The sequence below is a fragment of the Cuculus canorus genome, chromosome 15, assembly GCF_017976375.1.
Source record: "Cuculus canorus isolate bCucCan1 chromosome 15, bCucCan1.pri, whole genome shotgun sequence".
Classification (NCBI taxonomy): domain Eukaryota; kingdom Metazoa; phylum Chordata; class Aves; order Cuculiformes; family Cuculidae; genus Cuculus; species Cuculus canorus.
Window position 1 is genome coordinate 16,231,217 of NC_071415.1, and position 21,390 is coordinate 16,252,606.

The 21,390-nt window shown below is 42.9% G+C and overlaps 1 protein-coding gene across 2 annotated transcripts in view; it reads right to left on the reverse strand.

Annotated features, from left to right (window-relative positions):
• Nucleotides 1–21,390, reverse strand: part of XYLT1 (xylosyltransferase 1) — a 171,283-nt gene that overhangs the window by 28,813 nt on the left and 121,080 nt on the right. For both annotated transcript variants that reach the window (XM_054080473.1, XM_054080474.1), the window contains exons 5-8: nt 17,730–17,810; nt 4,984–5,200; nt 2,271–2,447; nt 55–317 (exon numbers count right to left, since the gene is read on the reverse strand). In XM_054080473.1, the coding sequence (XP_053936448.1) occupies nt 55–317; nt 2,271–2,447; nt 4,984–5,200; nt 17,730–17,810 (738 nt within the window). The remainder of the gene's footprint in view (nt 1–54; nt 318–2,270; nt 2,448–4,983; nt 5,201–17,729; nt 17,811–21,390) is intronic.

Below are 21,390 nucleotides of genomic sequence, written 5' to 3' on the forward strand. Positions count from 1 at the left end.
TCCAGACTGTGTCCCCGGAAACATCCAGAAAAAGAAAGACAGACTCAGACTAACCGGCAGCTGTTGTCTCCAGCAGCATGGAACGAAGTCTCAGCTCTCCGCAGGCCCAAGCGGGAGAACGCGTGGTACATGGTGAGGGCGACATCGCTGAGGGTGTGCACGCCGTCAGGCTCATCGTACACGTTCTCCCAGTAGGCCCGGAGGCCAGGTGTGCCAGAGGGGTAGTTGCCATACAAGTAGTAGTCCAACTGGCCAATTATCTCTTGATTCACTACAGCTTCAAATTTGCGGGCAAAGAAAGTTGGCCTGGCAGTCTGCTGTGGTGATATGAAAGGAAGAGACAGTTGGAGTGAGTTCCTGTTTTCAGCCATGACACTGCCCTAAGCCATTAGGAGGTGAGAACACGAACTGCGGGCAAAGGGTAAAAGGACACCTTTGTGACTGTTTGTTGTTAAGAGCATTGTTAAGAGTCAGATAAAAACTACATCCCTACTTAGTGAAAACATAGGTGTGCCAATCTCTTTGAACAAACCATTGTCCCACATTGCCTTGCTCTGGAAGGCTCTCTGCGTGCCAGAGGGGTGGGGAATCCTTTCTAAACCACCTTGTTAGCCTGGAAACAGTGCAGTGCTTGTGCGTGTTACTAACTGTCAGGCAGGGAGCAAAGCATCTGGTGGCACAGGGGCTCAGGAGAGGCAGAACAGCATATATGTTGCATATATGGATTTGCTGCTATGAGATGGTAAGACGACCCTGGGAGAGGTGCCATTGGTGGCTGAGTTTTCTTCAGTCCTGTACAGATTTTTGCACTGCACTTGACACAGTCTTGGGTATATCACCAGTTTATATGGTACTCAACCAGTATTAGCTTTTAAAAAGCCTGTGTTTTGCCTTGCTCATATTTGAGCATGGGTTCTAAGGTGCTGAGGAGTTCAAAAGTACCCCAGATGGTTGAAAAATTCTTTTGAGCATGCTCAGTTTTACTCTGAGACAGCGCATGCTGTGGGCTTTCTGATCTCCTCCTCTGCAGCTTGCTCTGTGCGCTGTGGGAACCGCGAGCGAGCCTTCTGGTGCCGTGTGTTCATCTGAAGGGCTCTCTCATCAAAGAAGTGTCAGAAGTTGCCTTTACATCTATTCTGATTCTGAACTTTCCCTTGCAGCTCAGTTTACCTGATTGTTTTCTGCAATGTCACTGTCAGTCTCTTCCCCAGCCTGGAGCGCAGGTCAGCCTCCGCGGGCTGGCAGCAGCCTTCTAAGGCTGCCCATGTATTCCTGGGATTGGCGCCTGGAGCAGCAGAGCCTCTCTTAGATAATGTCTCATTTACTCTTTTTGTGAGTGCCCGTGTCCCTGACTTCAGCCGCGCCTGGTAGGCAGCACATTACAATAAAGAAAAGATCTCTGTTTCAGAGCAGTAGTCATTTTTGTGCTGTGGGGTAACACATTCCCCATCCCACACAAAGCCTGAACAAACATGCTTTATGCAGGGAACCCTGAGGAGCTGCAGGGATGGAATTGCAAATCTGGTGACCTTGAAACAAACAGTTGTTCATTCTTAATAGAAGATACACAGGCCAGATACAGTCTTGAGACTGAGTGCACCCTTGAGCACAAGGATTTGCTCTCATGTCTGCCTTGAGGAAACCATATCACAAAGGAACTGATTAAACTTTTTAAGGCAGTCCTGCCAGGCCCGGGTGATTGAAACCTCATGACTCTGGCCCCCAAATACACGAGATAAACTTTAAGATATCATGTTGATGAATATAATAATGAAAACTGATTTGTCTTGTGCTATGGAAGCCTCAAACAGGCGCTCTAGTCAACTTTGAAGCTTTTTTCAATGACGAATCCCACTGCCTAACAGTGAAAGCCAGGAGCTTCATGAAATCATGAAAGCACCTGAGCTGGAACTCTGGAAAAACTCTTTGCAATAAACTCAAGAGTTATTAAGCAATACTGCTACAGTGAGAGATGTGTGAAGTCCTACTCCTCTCTAGCACAGCAGACCCACTAATGCCAGGTAGTCCAAAGAGCTGCTTTCTGACCTTACCACACAGTAGTAAATCTCAAAGGCCAAAACATAGGGGAATCGATCTTTTACTCTCCTGAAATCAAGAACAGAGCTTCCTCATGCCTCTTTCCCCACCTTGCTTGATGGGGTAAGAGTTCCTTTCCCACTCCCTGCTGCAGCCACGCAGCCAGATAGATCTCCACGTCCCAGCAGAGGGGGAGCTTCTCTGAGGGTCAGAGAAGGAACCGCTTTAGTTACCTGGAATCGGTGGAAGTCTGCTGGTTTGAAGTCATTAGGTGAACAGCCACACCAGTCAACTATGTGCTTGTACTGACACTTGCAACCCAGTTTACGGTTCCAGTTTGTGATGCGCAGGTTGTTGTCCACCATGGAGTCACAGTACGGGCTATTTTCCAAAACAGTGTGAAAGAAGGACTGCAAGAAAGACAGAGTAGATGAATACATTGAGCTACTCAGACTTCCATTTCTTTCTTCACTTCAGGGCCTGAACCATGGGCCTGAACCTAATGCAGGCGTGACTTACCTTCTTTTGAAATGACAGGATTATCAAGCTCTATTGTTCTGCCTCATACGAAAAGCAAAAGCACTCTACCTGTATGCATCCCATAGAACATGAAAAAAAATCACAGCACACCACAGACCGAGCCAAACTCTAATAATGTACAGTGGAGGCCTTGCTGCAATAACCTGGCACAGAATAACTGTACGTCTGCAATGACCAGCTTTGTGCACTGGGAGTCCAGAGTACTCCAGGAAAGACACCTGTGCCAGCAACAATTTTATTTCAGCTGTATGTGCAATTCTAAGAAATTCCCATTATTTCTCTTTTGTAAGTTACTCTCTGGTCTAACAGATTTAGGACTATTTTCCTGAGCAATGTGTTAATGATATATTTCAAGTTGTTTCCTAAGACAATTCTCAAACCTCCACCATAACCACAGTTACTATGAAAAACAATACAGCCTCAGACAGTTTTTCTTTGGCTGTCTCTATCTCCAGCACTCTGAAATGCATTGCTAGTTGAACGGCCTTGTTCTGAAATCCAGGCACCAGAAGGACATTCTGCCTCCTGCAACGTCTGAAATCATAAGTCTTTATTTGCCAACTCAAAGCAGCAAGGAATTCCTATTGGGCTATCATAATTATATCATCATAATATCAGCTATTACATAAATCATGTGTAATGGGGACTGATGTAGCAGGTTAACAGGTCAGTCAAGGCAGGCTGATTTTAGGAAACCAGCTATGCATCTTGCAAAGAAAACCTTGTAGAGAGAAACTATGGAATATGATCAAATTTAGCCCTGTAAGACATGATTTTTGGAGCAGTGAATTCTCTTTAAAATCAGCAATAATAAGACCTATAAATAACCAGCATAATATTAGCATGGCTGCCCTTCAAATAATCCCCCTACCCTTTTTTAATGTTAAATGACAGCCCAGTGAATATGGATTTTATGCTTGAACTGTTTGGTTAAACCATAAAGGCATCCATTCTCATTCAAGCGAGAGGCAAAACCCCCCTTACCCAATTACCCATTGCCCTGTGTCCTTTTATAACGATACAGACATTTCTCATAGATAATGGATGAAAAGGTTAGGGTTGAGAGAAAAGGTGATTTTTAAGAGAAATGGGATTAAAATAAGATTATTCAACATGTATGTAGAATAATAAGTACCTATCCAAAGATTCCAACTTCTGTGCTCCCTCACAAGCTAGTAAGCCTACATTTGCAAGATCGATCTCATCAGTCCCTCAAAATGTTCAGGGGCTACCAGCGACGAAGGAAGTTATCATTTTAAAGACAGTCACCAAGCCCTCCTTGAAAAGGCTGCACGCTACGTACGTGCGGAGCAAAGCCGGACAAGTCCGGGGAGCAACGTACCTGTCAGGGCATGCGGAGCACAGCCCAACAACCTGCCAGGTTCTGTGCTCTATGGGGAGATAACGCACATCTACCCGTTCTGTGCTCTACGGGGTGATAACGCACATCTCCCCGACACACTGCCGTGTGCTGGACAAAACCCCATCTCGGCGTGCACCCCCCTTCTGCATCACTTGTAGCCAGAGTGATTCCTGACTGATCTATATGCTTTGTGACTAAGCCTTCTAGCCGAGTTTTGAATGGAACAATAAACCTTTGTTTGTAGGGTTTTTATTTTTAAAGAAAAGCGCTAGATGTCAGCGAGGAAAGCTACTTAAGAAGACAATTTGCCATCTCTAATAGCCTTCAAAGGCTTTGTGGAAGAACTATTTGCAAGCAAAAGGCAGCTGGATTTTTGGTTGTTCAGTAATAGATTAATAGGCTTAAGGTATAAAACAAAATCACTATCTGCAAAACAGTCCCACAAACAAACAAAGCAGCTAAACAACCACAAAGTTGTTCTAACACTAAAGGACTTGCTTGCCACGGCAGTAAAGTTCTCATTGCCCACTGTGAGATGATCCAAAGCCCACGAAAACCGGGTGAAAGCCCCCCGACCTTGGTGATTTTTGGGACAAGAATTATGAGGACAGGCTGAGAGTTGGGGTTGTTCAGCTGGAGAAGAGAAGGCTCTGAGGAGACCTTAGAGCAACCTTCCAGTCCCTGGAGGGGCTACCAGAGAGCTGGGGAGGGGCTGTTCACAAAGGCCTGTGGGGACAGGACAAGGGGCAATGCGGATAAACTGGAGAGGGGCAGATTTAGACTGGACATAAGGAGGAATTTCCTCACGGTGAGGCCCTGGCCCAGGCTGCCCAGGGAAGCTGTGGCTGCCCCATCCCTGGAGGGGTTCCAGTCCAGGTTGGATGGGCCTTGGAGCCCCTGATCCAGTGGGAGGTGTCCCTGCCCGTGGCAGAGGGTGGAGCTGGATGGGCTTTGAAGTCCCTTCCAGCCCAAACTATTCTATGATTCTAAGAACAAATATTGTATTTTTGAATACAGAGAGAGAATGCATGGAATTCACATACCTCAGCAGGAAGCAACGTGTAAGAGTAAAACCTCTTCATCTTTGTCACCAGATCATCATTAGAAAAAGTGACATACTCCACAAACTTCCTGTTCAGGAGAAACCAGTCCGACCCTCCATCAACTGCGATTCCTTCGGGGATCCTCCGGTCCCCGAGGCGCCACATGTGGGTATCACATTCCAGGAAAAGCCGATCCAGGCCTTGTTTTCTGATAAATCTGAGGGAATACAAAGGCAATAATTAAAAGTTAATTTGTATTTTGTTATAATCACTAGCTCTATAAATGAAGAAGCTACTTTCTCAAACAGAAGAGGATAAAAAGGTCACTTGTTTATACATCTGTTCTACTCATGAATAATGTAGAGAAGTTTGATAAATGATTAATCAGTCATACGTTCAGTTATAGGGGCAAAGATCAACAGATTGCTTCTAAACATCATTCACACCTTCTGCTGTCCTGAGACAGAACTGTGCAAGTTACAGACCTGTATGACATCAAAACTCATAATGTCCATTAACTCTTAACAAAACACTGCCAAAGAACCATAACACAAACAGGAGCTCAACACAATGTGCGTAAATAGCTTCTGTCTTGAAATAAATGCACGGTTTTTGACAGAACTGTACATGATGGCAAAATGACCATTTTTCTCCTATCTTACTATTCCACAAATTTTTCTATTGGCACATAGTTAATGAGGAAGAAATACAATTCCATTGCTCTTTGCTGCAGAGTAAGTATTTTTGCTCAATTTTCAAGGCTGTGGGGAACAATGTTTTATTTACTGCTGAACCATGAGAAAGAGGAGTAACTGCAGAACTGCAAAGTTATGGAAATGAATTATTTGAAACCCAGACATTAGGAAGAATTTCCTCACGCTGAGGGCGGTGAGGCCCTGGCCCAGGCTGCCCAGGGAAGCTGTGGCTGCCCCATCCCTGGAGGGGTTCCAGGCCAGGTTGGATGGGCCTTGGAGCCCCTGATCCAGTGGGAGGTGTCCCTGCCCGTGGCAGGGGTGGCACCGGATGGGCTTTAGGGTCCCTTCCAACCCAAACCGTTCTATGGTTCTATGAATACAAGAAAAAAGAAAAAAAAAGATGACTTGGAAAATCAATTTATGTTTGAAAACACTTTGGACTGGATGCCCACACATGCTTTGAGACTGCTTGATCCAGGTTTTTATTTACTATTCACATTCAGAATAATTTCCCTGAAAGAGAAGCGGGGCAGCCACGACTTAGCACACGCCTTCGCAAGAGGGGCTGAGCGCTGTTAATAATGGTGAGTTGCTGTCTTCAACACATCCCACATGTTTTGAGCAATAATAAATGGCAGCCAAGCAAAGCATTATAGTACCTAGCATCCAGAAGACCACAGATCTCACTGGATATAAGGGCCGCAGGGTAACAAGAGCAGCGGCACCTACAGCGAGGAGCATACTGGTCACTTCTTGAACAACACAGGGCTACGCCAGGGTTCTTAGAAATGTTTAAGGATTAGGAAGTCAAGAAGACATTCCAGTGGTCCTCAAACACATGCAACCAACGGAAGAGGAAAAGAAATAGAAGTTAAGAAACACCACCAAAGCTTTCTGGACTCCTGCATCTGCAAATGTGAGCGTTAACCCCGCAGGCTAACTCCTCCGTTACGGTTTTGTTCTATACCAATCAAAGAACAGAAATGCAATTATGAAATGGTGCACATTAATTTTCAAAAGGACCATAAATGACTTCGGGGTCTATGTCCTACTGATAGCTATGTCTCTTCTCACAGTATGAGAAGCAGAGCTCCTCTGTTAACACAACAGTGCAGAAAATGTGTAGATGAGAGTGGAGAAATTTTTCTTTCCGTGAACAAGTTTCTAATTTCATGTTCCATTATGAAGGAAAATAGAAAAGTCTTGCAATTTTAATGCAGTGCTCTGGAATGTAATCTTCAAATTCAATATTTATGCAGTTATCTCCAAATCAAATATTAATGCGCCTGAAAGTTTGGTCATTTATTTATTTCCCTCAAAACTAAATGCTCATTTGAGTTAATTATTTTAAGAAGTTTATCGACCATCTTTAAAGTTCTTTTCCATTAAATTATTTCCTTCAACTGCTATCTCTACCAATTTATCACCCTTCATTCTCATATTCAAATAGAAGTTTCTTTGACTGCAACAGAAGCCCCCAAACCAAAAAGCCATGTGACCGCTTCAACCCCCCTCTCCTTCGCAACTCTCTCAGCCTGTGTGAGATGATGGGGCTCACTGCCATCTGATACCAGAAAGGTCGCTACAACTTCGGCCTTATTGTCTGAAATTGGCAACAGAAGAACATGCCACACTCAAGATGTGAACGCCTCCGCAAACCTAGGCTCAAATCTCAGACCTAATAACATATACAACAAGATTATTAGAAGAAAACTAACTGTACTTTCTGACAATCCATCCTCCAGGAAGACAGCACGGCCCAACTGAAGAGCAGCAACAATTCTGAAGACCTGCAGAGAGAGGACCCTTTTGCCAACACTTCTCAAAACCTTCCAAGAAAGATCATCTCAAGTTTTAACTATCAATAACAGCTGAATAGGAAGCAGGCTCACCCTCACCGGGCTGCTTCACACATAGTTATTACACCTAAACAGAATAACGCGTTAGCATAGCAAATTATTTGCTTTTATCTACAAAGCAATAATTTATACAAGGGCCTTTGAAGAAACAGCTCTCCACTGGGCAATTGCTCGCTCTCTACTTATGTTCTTTGGGACACAATGGGACCAAGTATATTTTAGATCTGCTAGAAGCGAAATGATCCTGCCTGAGGAGGCGGTGGGTTGCCCTCGCAAGCACTGCTGTACTGCTGGCACACAGAAGCCAAACTGCAGCCCAAGTGGAAAAGGTGGGTGAAGCTTTTTTTTTTCCCCCACTCTTCTAGGATTACTGATGCTCCAAGCTTCCCCAGCAATAGCGATTCCGGCACTCAGGAAGGAGAGAACTTACTCTAAGCATATTGCCTGAGGGAAAGATTTTATTTGTATGCCATGTAGGTCTTTTCAAGAAATCAAACCCCCTCAAACACTACAAACAGTTCATAAAAGATTCCTGATTAGCTATCCAACAATGCTGGCAGCAGCCATCTCTGAAAAGAAAGATAAGAAGATGAAGGGCGAAAGCGTGACCTTACTGATTTGCTTCTAGTCTAACGCTGTATTTCATTAGTTTCTGGCTATGCTCTATGTAATATTAAACCAATGCACTTTATGAAGGCGTGCCAAGCTTCAGAGAGAGCAATGAAATGCAAAAAAATGGTGATGCTTCTCTCAAGTCTTTATCTCTTGGGTTTTAGAGGACACCTAGCAGATAACTGCCGAATTAAAGTAGAAAAAATTGATTAGCAATAGCATTTCATTAATCTCAGTGATTGTGGAAAAACTGATGTGCTTTCTGGTATCCCAAACTTCAGGTAAGATCTGCACAACTGACAGCTGCAAATGCACTTGCCAGGACAATGACATACCAATGCTCCAAGCTAAGGTTAGCCAAACACAATGGAGACCGCTATCAGGTGAAGACACTCGACCTTTCTCCTCAGCTAAGACAAACAATAGGAGGAAAATAACGATGATAAGAGAGTCAACCAGGAGAACATAAAATTAAAATAAAACTAGAGTTAAGGAAAAGCATGCTGTTTTACCTTTTTTTTTTTTTCCATAGAACGATCTATCCAAGATATTTAATGCAGATTATACATTGATTTTAACTCTTCCTAAAGAGCCTCCAGAATTGGCTCCTCCAGTTTGGAGGAGCCTGGATTACCCTCACAAGTAATAGCAGGCATAGCTCAACATGGATGTGGCTTGTTATCTGAGCTCAGCAATCGGGCAACTACCCGCATGAAAGGTGCTGTTTGCACCCTGACTACGCGTGGATGCAGCCTCAGGGTTTACACAGATCCGGATGGTTATTTTTATCCTCTGTTAGAAAAACCACTGCCTGTAGCACGTGGTCTGTCACACTGAGTATAGATATAATAGTTAACTGTCCAGACAGGTCATGGTTGCAATCCAGCTTAGGAAATTTCTCTTCCTTCGTACTGTATTAAAATATTTATAAATGCACTTCAGATGACACTCTTGGATTGTTTAACGCATGAAGCATTTGTAAGATGTTTAGCACACGCTCCTACAACATGAATATAAACACTTAGCTGGGCTCTTCTTATGATATATTTAACTACTAATAGATATTGTTATACAGTTACTTAATAGCGGCAAAAATTTCACAAACAAGTATTACCCTTTTGGATAGTTTTCTCCAGCTGATCCTGTTTGTCACAGCAGCTCTGAGAAGCCCCTGCTCCAGAATGTTCACACTTAATGCCGTGTATGAGACAGAGTTCGCTGGTTTCGGTTTTCCAAAGTCTATACATGAATAAAACTTTCTCAAGCATCAGAAGCTGTCAGATTGCTAAATGTTACATATCAGCAACTTTATCACAGAAAGGATTTTGTCTGGAAAAAAGATTTTTTTTTAGGGTGAAAAGGTTTCTTCCTAAATGTTTTCTGCTTCTGGCTTCTCGCCTAGAAAATCTTCTATTGACATTTCACTGTTAACCAGGTGCACCTACCAGACCTCATCATCATTACTCACTATATAAGAATAAGAACTATGAATAAAAGCTAACAATACATCAGCAGAACTATTCCTCACAAGTAGAGAGTCAGTGTCAAAGCAAGGATCTGCGGAGTCTGGAGCTCCACTAGCACCACTTCCATGCTCTCCTTAACTAACCTGGACAAATTCTGCACATCGCTTTGACTTTATCTGCTGTCCTTTTAACTCTCCTTAAACAAGAATTTGAAGAAGTCAGCCAGTTTTGGTGGGAAAAGTCAAATAAATATTTTTACCGATAAGAATATGAGAGGCTCTTGCCAGCAGTGTTTGCACAGCCACCTTGGAAACACCACAGTCAATCAGTCGGGAAGCATAAAACAATAACTTGCAATTTAGGTGACCTACTAGAAAGTACAGAATAGTAATTTGAGAATCTTGAGTGTAACAGTTGCAACAAGTAATTTGTGAGCAATCTCTAGGCTACAATATATCTCCATAAACCAATCCCTAAATAATTCTTTGTAATAAGCAAGTTCATAAACCCCAAACCTGCCCAGAGCAGTTTCATTCCCTGCCCGCTGCAGGCCAAAAATCGTGACCTCCACTGAGTACGTGATGAGTCTCCAATTGACTGTGACACAACCCTGACTTCACCCTACTTTCTTGGGCAACTCTATTCTGTGAAAGGTTGTACAGTATTTAAAAACTCTTAAATAATTAACAATTAGCTATTTAAATACAATGTCTATACTGTGGTAGATAAACATCTGTTTTTCTAAAGATATTATCTTGCAGAATGTTTCCCAAGATGTCTTTTTGTTGCGCTGAAAGCCTCCAGGGCTGACTCCCAACTCCCAAAACGGGGTTGAAGCTTGAAACGGGGAACAACGTCAAAAGGAAATGGCACCTACTCAGCCTGTCAAGATGAGGAAGATGTCCTGCCAGTATGACAGGCAGCATGCAGAGAGAGCAGAATGCACAATTACCGCTGTTTCAAAAGGCTAAGAAAAACCTCTCAGTATAGATAAAAACGATGGAATAAGAGAGAGGAGAAATAAAAATTGTAACCTGCTTTCCAATGCGTTTAAAGTGCAGCATCCTGAATGCAAGTGCTATGAAGTCAAAAGCGGAATTCTCTTTACCTTTCTTTAATTCCCTTACTCTGAAGAAAATATTATAGACACAATACTATCCTAACAATCCCCTAAGCTTTATGGGCAATGCACAAACAAACATCAACAATATCATAAAGGATTTCTCACTTGACTGGATTTGCTATAGCGAGATGGGGCTGATTTCACATGCAAAAGCCAAATCCGTAAGTAAAGCACACAAACTGAAACGCTTCTAGTAGCTTTGCCCACTGTGCTAAATGCTCAGGAGTTAACAAGGAAAACAGGGAAAACGCACTTCTAAAATACGATTAGTGTTTGTCTTTCATATCTTGATCCACCCTACAAGAGAGGAGGGCAGGAGACCTCACGGAGCAATGGAGCGAGTCAGGAGTGCGAATGGAGGGGTGGCCAACCCCTCGCTACGGGATCACCAGCTCCTTGTCCAGGGCAGCACGGGCTCCAGCCTTGGGAGGACAGGGATCGGACTTAGAGCAGAAAACACAGGTGGGAAAGCCATGAGAACACTGAGAGATGCAGTTAGTGAAATTTATTCCTGTGGTTTCTGTGGCTCAAAAAGCTGGGCTGCAAGTTGTCATGTGATGAAGCAGCTTTACTGGAAGGATTTTCTGATGGTCCATATTCTCACAGATATTTCCAATGTGCACCCAAAGTTTTATGCTCATTGTGCGAGTAAATCTGCTGTACAAATGTTGTACAATATGAAGTTAAAGACCATTTATAGTGTAGCAAAAGAGGTAAGGTATTTTGACTGGCTGTTCCAAGTTACAAGTCTACCTTGATGTATTATGCTAAATGTGGCCCTTCTCAATCAACAACATCTATATGGAAACCAAACATACATGGCATTTAGGGTATCCCACATGAAATGCTCTTGAAAGTCAATGAATACACACATTTTATACTGCCATTATCCCATCCTTATGTGGACACAATTAGATTTTTCAAGCTTTAAAATAAGTTCCTCCTACTCTAAATAATTTATTTCTGCTTCTTTCATATATACTTTTCTCAGCACCGTCCTTTAAAGCTTTAATCATATCAATCTTTGCATTATATTCAGAAGAAATTCATCATGATTCTTCTCATCCACTTTTCCTAACCCTGAACTTCCAGTAGTTTTGAAAAACCTTACTTTCCATCTTTGGGAAATCTCTCTTTCAGAGGAAGTCTTAAAAAGCCTTAAAGTTTCTCAGTATTTTAATGTTACAGATCAGGGAGAAAACTCTTCAAGTGTCCAAAAATAAAAAGCCCTCTAGAATTGTTTTTAATTGTAGAAAACTTGCAAAAAAAAAAAGTCTATTTTTTGCAGTGTCTATTTTCTGCAGTAATGACTCCACTAGGAATTGCTTTGTTTCGACAACAGTTCCATGCAGTCCCTCATGAGTACAAGGCTCAAGAGAGACTTTCAAAGACTTTCCTGTGGGTTTCTCTCAATTGCTCTTCACTTAAAAATATCTTTAAGAAACACTGTAACAGCTTTTACGAGGACAAAAATGTAATGGTTTCTTCTCACGATCAGAGAGGCCACAACTCAAGTGAATTTCCTTCTTTTTGTACAATAAGCAAAACAGAGAGAAAACTGCAAATGACACCGTGGAGAGAGGTAGCATGAATTCACCACAGGCAGACCCAATGATATGAAATCTAATATTTTAGCATCTGTTTGTCTCCAATAAACGTCTTCTCTAAATGACTTCTAGTCCCCTCACCTCCTCGTCTCCTCAACACCCACACGACCAGGCAGTCTCTGACCTGGGAACGCTGCTGGGCCTGAGCGGCTGAGCTTGAAGGCATCTCCTCCGGGCACTGCTGCTGCTGGAGCAGCTCTGGCTCATGCCGTTGGCCCTGCCAGGCCAGCAGGGCCCAACTGCTGCAGCACCCGTGGGCGATACAAAGTGACCGGCTGGGCAGAGCCCATGTGGGGGGCCACCACAACAGCATCTCGCTGGGCGTTTCTACTGTGCTTAACAACTTGGGATCTGCATACTAGATGACTGAAAAAAGAAAAGGAAATAGGGATTCAAACTTTCCAAGTGACTAAGGGCAGGTGTGAGCCACTTCTATACAGATTCTCAGGCTTGTAAATCAGGCTATTGACCTGAGGGTAAAACAGGGTCAAAATTATCTGTCCAACTTAAAAAGACGTTCCCTACCATATTATTTTATAAAATGTTGTAGGAACTTGGATGAAAAGGCACAAATGTTAGTAATGTATAGCACTTCAAGTGAAGCATGCACCCCAATGCTCTCAGCTAGCAACCAGATTTCTGATTACTTAGCTGGTACCTCAATTCCACCTCCTTCCTAAATCCCACCCCATAAATACTTCAACCTTTCTCACTTATTGCACCCTCCTGAACTGGTGGATGACCTTGCTTGTACACTTTATCAAGACCAAAACCCATCCTGGTTTGTCCCATGTCAAGACATGTGACTGTTTTGCCTGCATCTACTTATGACCTTCAACCTGTTTTGTTTTCCCGTGCATTGATAAGTTCACATTGTTTCCCAAGATCGAGAAGAAATAAAAGCAATAAAAGGAGGCAAACTGTCAAGCCAAAGCAGTACAGGCTTTGTGGCTCCCCTAACGCTTAGCATAAAGCAATAAGGAACACGTGAAAGTTAGCTGTAATGTCCAAAATGTAGAAGTGCAGTCTCTTTGCATAGAAGATCCATGATGTTATTTCATTTGCTAAAGGTCACATGCAATTGTTGGGTTGAACTACTTACAAGTCAAAAAATAGATCTTCCTAGTCTGCATGCTTTTCTGTTAAAAAGTTAACAGAAAAAGTATGATTGAAGAAAATTTAGGCCAAATGAACCACCAAATATTACATACAAGCAGCAGAGTAAGTGCTGCTGGTAGCTATGTGGTTAAACTATCCCAACAGCAGGGATAACATATCATTTTTTTCCTAGTATTTGGGTACTCACTGGGTGATTCATCAACACTGCAACACAGCAGCATTTACTGTGTGATCCATTTTCTGACTGACTGCCAAACCATCATCAACCCCGCGTACAGAAGGACCAGTGTGTGCCACAGCTGAAGAAAGGCACGTCTGAAAGGGTGATGAAACAGAGACGCAGCACCACAACTGGGCTGGAAGAGGTGGAGAGTTTGGGAATGTGCTCTGGCCCTTTGGGAGCTAAGGTCTCTCCAGCCTCTGAGAACTGGGATGGACTCACATCCTCACTAAAAGCCGTACGGCTCAGCACCACCTCTAATAGTATCTGGAATCCAGGAGCCAGAAAGTGGTAACACAACTGTGAAGGACAGCACTAATGAGGAGAAAAAACAAAAACAAACACAAGAAAAGAACCCAGATACACAGTAAACTTGTAAAAGCCTTTTCTTTAGCTGCCTGTATTCTGCTTCTGAGCTCTGGATTCCTCCAAGATCCAGCAGCATCCAGCCTTCACAGCATGTTTACACTGTTTCTCAAATGACTACTATGACAAGTTCTCTATTAAAAAAACCCTGTTTTTTTTCCTGCCTGTCCTGCGGAAGAAGTCACTTTTGACCATCTTTATATTTTATAATACATCAGCCACGTGCTGCTGCTGCCAAAAAAGCAAATAATCTGGGTGTTCCAAATTGTAATAGCTCATACAACTCCTGGGTTATTCTTTTGCTTTTAGTAGTCTGGGGCACTGAAAAGAGGAGAAAATGTAAGTGTTGCCCACTAAGTACACTGCAACAACTCCAGCCACTGTATGCTATTTCATTTCCTACATCCAGCTGTCTAAAGAAATAATGCTTCTCCAGCTGAGTTAAGGAACCATTTTCACGTCCATTCCTTTTTCTGAAGCCACTAAAGGAACATCAGAGTGATGCACTTTTTAATGACTATAGCATAACTAGAAGAAAACTTCACTCTATAAAAGGAAACCTGGTTTCTCTCCTTATTTGGCAGTAAAGCACGTACCGATTGTGAACGTGGCTTGAATACAAAGTACATTGTGACTGAACTGTATAAGCATTTCAGTTCTAAGATCAAACTTCTAATTTTTCTCTCTCCGTTGTATGATCCAAAGACTATGATGACTTAAAATTCAAAGTTTAGAGTTGTTTATAAAGCAGACTTAGACAACTGAAAAGATTATTGTTTAGGAGCCATTATTCATCAACAAGTTAAAATAAAAGGTAGTAGCAAGGGTTATAAATTGCTTTCAGCGATATTCAAATGCTGAGCTCCTATATTATTAGTTCACAGGTTTTTAGAAAAACATCTTGGAATAGCAAAATTCTGATTGTCCGTGGGGCGGCAGTCAGTCTAGTCCAGTGTCTTTTCCTCTATCGTGGCTTCAGCTTGCCATTTTAAATAAAAAATCCTGTTCTAATCTGGTTTGAGATAAGATTTCCCAAGGGAGTTTTCTCCTATTGCCCAATAACTCAGAGACTGGCCTGTGTCCTAAATCCTTTTCAAAAGCAGCCTTTTCTTTCTTTATTTTTTGTTATTTTATGTTTGTTGCCAACCCTTGAGTCCCCATTGCTTCTCTTCTAGACCCTACTAAGCTCTTGGCCATACCACTACCCCCACATAGTATTTCTTTTCCACGGGGCTGTGACAAGGCAAAGCAGATGGTAAAATTTAAAAAGTAACTGGAAAAATTAATAGGAAAAAATCATTCCTTACTCATAAACGAACAAGTCACCAAGTTTGGCTGTGGAAATTTCCTCAAGCAAAGGTCACAGGAGGCTGGGAGAACATTGTGCGGACGTGCCACTACCCGCCTCTCTCTGCTTCTTTAGGGACATCGCCTGTGGGCAGCAGGACACAGTGACAGTCTACCAGGGCCTTCAGCCTCGTCGCATCTGCCCCTGCTTATACCACGTATTCCAGAGCATCTTACCATTCTAACCACGGGGAAAACCTCACCAGCATGACCACAGCCTGCGTTCCTTGGGCATAAAACAGAAGTCAATTAAAAATTGTGTGTCAAATGGGCAGAGCGTCTACTGGTTTAGATGAGACTGAGTTATTGAAACACTAAATCTCAAAGATCAGGCTAGAGATCTTCACATTAGATATAATTTAGATATAATTTTTCTCTCAACAGGTGAATGTAGAGCTGGAAATTCACCCACAATACAGACGGCTAACTGCTTTTTGATCAGCTTTTGACACCAATGGCATGAATTTTTACCAAACACCAATGTTACTTCGAGGCTTGTGCAGCTGCTGGCCTGAGCCCTGCTTCTACTCTTATCTGGGCTGTGCAGGAGGAGGGGGCACCACTGTTATCTCCATGAGAGAAATTCTGGGAAGTTGCCAAGGGGTAACGTGGAAGGATCCATTCATCCAGTGGTCATCGGTGGGAGGTCTTAGGGGACTCAGGGGCTACAGAACCACGGTGGACAAAGGCACTGAATCTGCAGTCGTGTCCCCCATTATGTTCCCTGATGGACAGAGAATGTAAGGTAGAAATCCAGCAGAAAAAATAAAACACAGCAACGTGCTGTATAAGGCTAAAAGTTATTTAATTGTTTTTATAGTGAAAGAGAACCATTGAACTAATAAATGGGTTGCTGTTCCTGTGAGGGGAGGCCAAGGGGAGCACTAGCTCATTTTATTATTAAATTAATACCAGATTAGTGTGTTTAATTGATCTAAATTGTTCTAACCCAGCTGAGGTTGACATGTCCAAACCAGCTTGATGCAGGCATGTCATAATTCATTAGTTCTTTTCCATAGCCAGTTCAGGGAATTTCAGAAGAGTCAGGCGCACCAGAGGAGCAAAAAGGCATAAGAGACCGACTGCTTTTCCCTGGCCTTTTCTCCCCCCTCTTCTACTTATACTCTGCTGTCGATCACTACTGCCAGCTAGAGTCGAGCCTGCCAGTCACTCTGACACTGCACTTCCCAAACCAGAGACTCTCCTGTGAAAACTGTTGACTCAGATTTAAGTATTATTCACCACAGTTTTTTACTATCTGCTGCAGTTTGTGCATTCAGAAGACGAATGCTCGTGAGGACTTCATTTAAACGGGAACACAACAGAACTGACAAATCTAGTGGCAAGAGTAAGAGCAACCACTAAGTGAGAGACCTGTGCGTTATTCAACCCACCCACTGTGCTGAACACGCAACTCAATGTGTCACACTCTCTATGGACGCTATCTGAACCCAGCCTTCCAGTACACTCGACATTTTACAGAGGAAAGAGATGACCTGGTGACCCAGGCAGAATAAAATAATCTTTTTAGGCGCAAAGTCACTGGGATTCAGCATATGGAGTTGCTGGAACTGTTGCAAGACGGTTGGTACAGTACAAAACTAGCAATAAAAAGGAAAAGTGAAACTATCAGTAAAAAGGCAAACAGGACTACTGAAATCAGATGGGAAGATCTTCACCTGCAGAAGTTATTTAAATCTTTGGAAAAATGTTGTTTGGTCACTGCTGCTCTTGCAAACCACAAAGCCACAAGTATCACTGACACGTTGCGGGAAACAGCACATTCTCTAATCCGAACCTTGAGACCTGCACAGAGCAGGACACTGAAGACGGACACTGATCCAAGCACTTCAAAACTGTAGCAGCTCATGAAAACCCTCCAGCCACCATCCTCTCTCTCCCTTGCTACGCGGGCAGGCTCATACAGCCTCCTACACTCTGCAGAGACACCCTGCTCGCACCAGGCCTGGCTGCACAGCTCGGCTAGCACAGGTCTTGGTCAGCAGTGTGGCTGGGACCGACTGGGGCAGGGAACCCCAGCTGTGAGGGGCGATTACCACCTGGTCCCAAAACACCCATCTGTAAGCCTCAGGGAGAGAACCAGCATCAATCTGTTTAATGTCTCCCTCCCCACAAAAGCATCTTTAGAAGGTGACTCTGGGGAAGAGCCATTTTGGACCAATAAACTACTGTCCTCAGGAGAGGGTTTCCTCCTCATTTGCTTATCTTTCCTGGACTAGGGATTTCTTCATTCAGATAATGCTGGAAAACCATCACTATGCAAAAACTCTCAGTGCTACTGCTGAATAACCAGAGAAAAGCACCAGCTTACCTTGCGTTGTCCCTTCCATGTGATTTCAAGAAGTTCATATCACGATATCTGGACAGGAATGCTACTAGCTGATCATTGGTCCTGCAAGAGAAAGAACAGAAAATGAACAAATTACACTGTGAAATCTACTCTGTTTACAGTATACTTGTTGTTCTCATTTGGGGATCACCTGCAGAATCTTTGAAGGAGGTGGCTGCTGAAAAAACTTCCATCCCGCAGCTAAACTTCAAGTGTACTTGGAAAGAACCACAGCTTTATTACATCTTAACAAATTTCATATCAACTCTTGGCAGATGCTTAAGCATTGTAAGAGAGTATGTATTAAGTAATACTGCTAATACTGCCCAACAATTTTTAAGTCTGTAAACCCAGCTATGAGATGACTGCGCTGATAGTCCCATTTTTACATGCTTTGCTAGCTCTTTCCTAGGGAATTTGGTTAGGTATCTACTGGCATTTTAGTTGTTTCCATCCTTGTAACAGAGAAGAGGCCGTGGTTGGAATGCATAAAGCAAGATAACTTGGATGTCAAAATCCCAATATAAATAATAGGAACAAAGGAATGTAGAAGGTTAATTCCAATTAGTATGACTGGCAATCTGACACCAGCATTTTCAAAATTTCAGCTGACATGTCCAAGAATCTTTTTACGCTTGACAGCTTTTGTGGTCTGTTATTTCTTTAACAATGGAGCAAAACCGTTCTCTATTTATCTAGGTCATTATATTTAGGAAAACTGAATAAATGGTATTAAAAAGATCTTCATCTCCTCAGTAGCATTCAAAACCACAACACTACAGATACAACACCATTTAAGCAATGGTCTGTAATGGAGTTGATGGCAGAAAAACTGAAGATAAACAGTTGTCAATAGCATCGTATCTTGAAAAAATTTCATTTATATAAGCCACAGAAAATTAAGTTAAACCAGAGACCTGCACAAAATGCATTTAACTCATGGGGCCAGGCTGCAATAACTTGGAAATGTTATCAGCCTAGTAAACTATCTTCGTATCTCATAAAACCAAATTATTCTGTCGTTACAGTTACCATTTCATTATTGAACTGATGAATAAAGAAGAAGTTAACCACTGATTTTATCTGGACCAAGTAAAGTATCTGCCTATCAAGCAGCCTGAACGACCACGCTGCGGGAGCCCCAGACCCTCCTCCTCTGCTCACCGCTGTAAGTTGCAATACCTCCCAGGGTCAAACTCTGCATCTCAATTTGGCAACCTCAGGAAACTGCTTTCTGGATAGTAAGCTGTGCAGATTTTCACATTTGCTGCTCCAGTGATTCTCCATCTTACTGGCATGAATAGGCATTTAGCGAATTTACTTAGCAATGCTTCCACATGAAATGGTTTCAATAGCTGACATCTTCGGGTGAGTTTCTAGGCAAAAGCTGGCACGCAAAGATGATCTTTTGAAATATAACCAAGTTTGGAAGTGCTTGAGCTTTAATTTCCTTAGAGGATAAAAATCAAATCAATCAAAGTAACAATCCACACCGCTCAAAAACCCATCATCGTTTCTATATTGCTCACCAACCTATATTTCACTATTCAGCCGTGCTCTACCAAGTGTATTTGGACCTGGGGCCACCACACAAACTTTTCAATGCTTCTCACTTTTTAGATAATGCTTATAAATGCCCACATGATTTTTAGCTCTCAAAGTTATTGACATTTTCCCACTTCTTGAAAACATTGGTGGCATCTTGGTTTTACTTCTAAAATTACTTTTTTAAAAAAATATTCTACAGAGTTTTACTCTTTGTCAGTTAGGTATGCTTCCTTTCACATGTTGACAACATGGAAATAAAACATTGCATTTCCATTCGGTAAAACTTTTTAGTTATTTGACATTTAGATTTATGCGGTCAACCAATTCTGTGCTCAGCATGGGAGCACGCTGTATTTCTATTAAGCTTTCATTCAAAGTGCTTTTTCCAGCCCCAATACCATGAGGATGCTGCGTGCCACCTCTGAATTATCCCACCATATGACATATAAAAAGAAAATCAAAAGTATTGAACGTGCCATAGATGCTAATGCATTTGCTAAAATCTCCCTCACCTTCCAGAACACTTTGCCTTCACGGGTGCATTTCCTAACTGCGTCTGGCACAGATTGTTTGCACACTCCTTCACGTATGGTGGCAGAAGTGCCTCTGGCACCAGTATTTCAATGCCTCTGCAACTCCTGAGAAATACTAAAAACATGGCTGTATTTTTTACTCTAAGTAACGCAACAGAAAGCTGAGATTTTCAGCTGAAAACATCACTGGGAGCAACATCAACTCCATGCTGCCAAATTAAATTCTGCTATAGCTCCCAAATTTCAGTGATAATTCAGTGAGCATAAACCTGGCACACAATCCTTCACTAACCATCACAATATAACACAAAGTAACAAGTGCAACATATTTCTAGTATTTCCTTCCTAAGAAGGGAAAAAAAAAAAGCCATGAGGATAAGCAGAGTGGTTCCTGCTACTGATTTAAACACACTGATATACATATTACAGTCCTATCAGTTTCCCTAGTGTGTAACACAGCCCGAATACAGATCGAAGAAAAAAGCTTTTCTCAGCTGATGCACGAGGCTGGAACTGATGGATGTATCCACACAACTCCCACTTGTATTTTCTTTATAATTCAATTCACTCGGAGGGCGAGGCACGAGGGAAAAAGACTAGTCAGCTAGTTACCTGTGCTGTTGGCAGGGAGAGAGGACAACGTCAGAGTAGAGAGGCTGACAGAAAATGTCAGTTTTTAGGTGTGCAGCACACAGAGAAAAATGGAAAACTAATCCTCCAATGAACTCAAAGTGTAGAGAAAGATGGTGTGCGTGAGAGGGCTTCCATGAGAAGATGACAAACGAAGATGACTGATGGGGAAACAAAGTGTTTTCAACGACACTGACGTCAATCTGGAGTTGGCGCTAGGGTAGGTCTGCCAGATGGGACAGAGGGGTCCATCTCCACCAGACCTTTACTGATATCACCTCAATAAGGTCCTGCTGCTCCCCTCCTGCACACAGGGTGGATGGAAGTAGCAGGGACTGTGCCCGTCCGCTGAGATGCCACGATGCAAAACTTTGCCGAGCCTCCAGTGGGGTTGGGCTCAGAGCGTTAGTCCAGGCAGGGGTGGGGACTCCAGAGGCTGCCAAGGCAGCTCCAGGTCTGCTCGACCCTTGGCACTGCTCAACCTGCGGACGTGGCACAACTCCTGGGCTAGAGGCTCAGTCCAGTGTTAGGGTCATGATTAGAGTTAAAGGTCTAAGGAAGAAAAAGGTGAGCCCTATAGCAATAAGGGAATTCAGAAGACATTGAGAAACCAAAGTGAGGTCTGTTACTAGCGTTTTCTCACGAGCAGCCCCTCGTCTGGGGCTGAGGTGTCCCAGAGCATGAGCAGACTAACCAGGCACTCTGTTAGCACATACACATGCTGAGCATTGCAATCATTTCACAGTATGTCATAAACACCGGGGATTGAAATGGAAAGCTGGAAAGAGAAACACTGACTTTGAGTTTGCTTTGTCTGAACGCACTGGCAGGTCTGCCCAGGATGCGGTGCGAGTGTGTCCCTGTGCACAACCGTGGCCAAACACTGTGGAGAACAAAAAGCAATGCTGGGCTTGCTGGTTTTAAGCAAATCC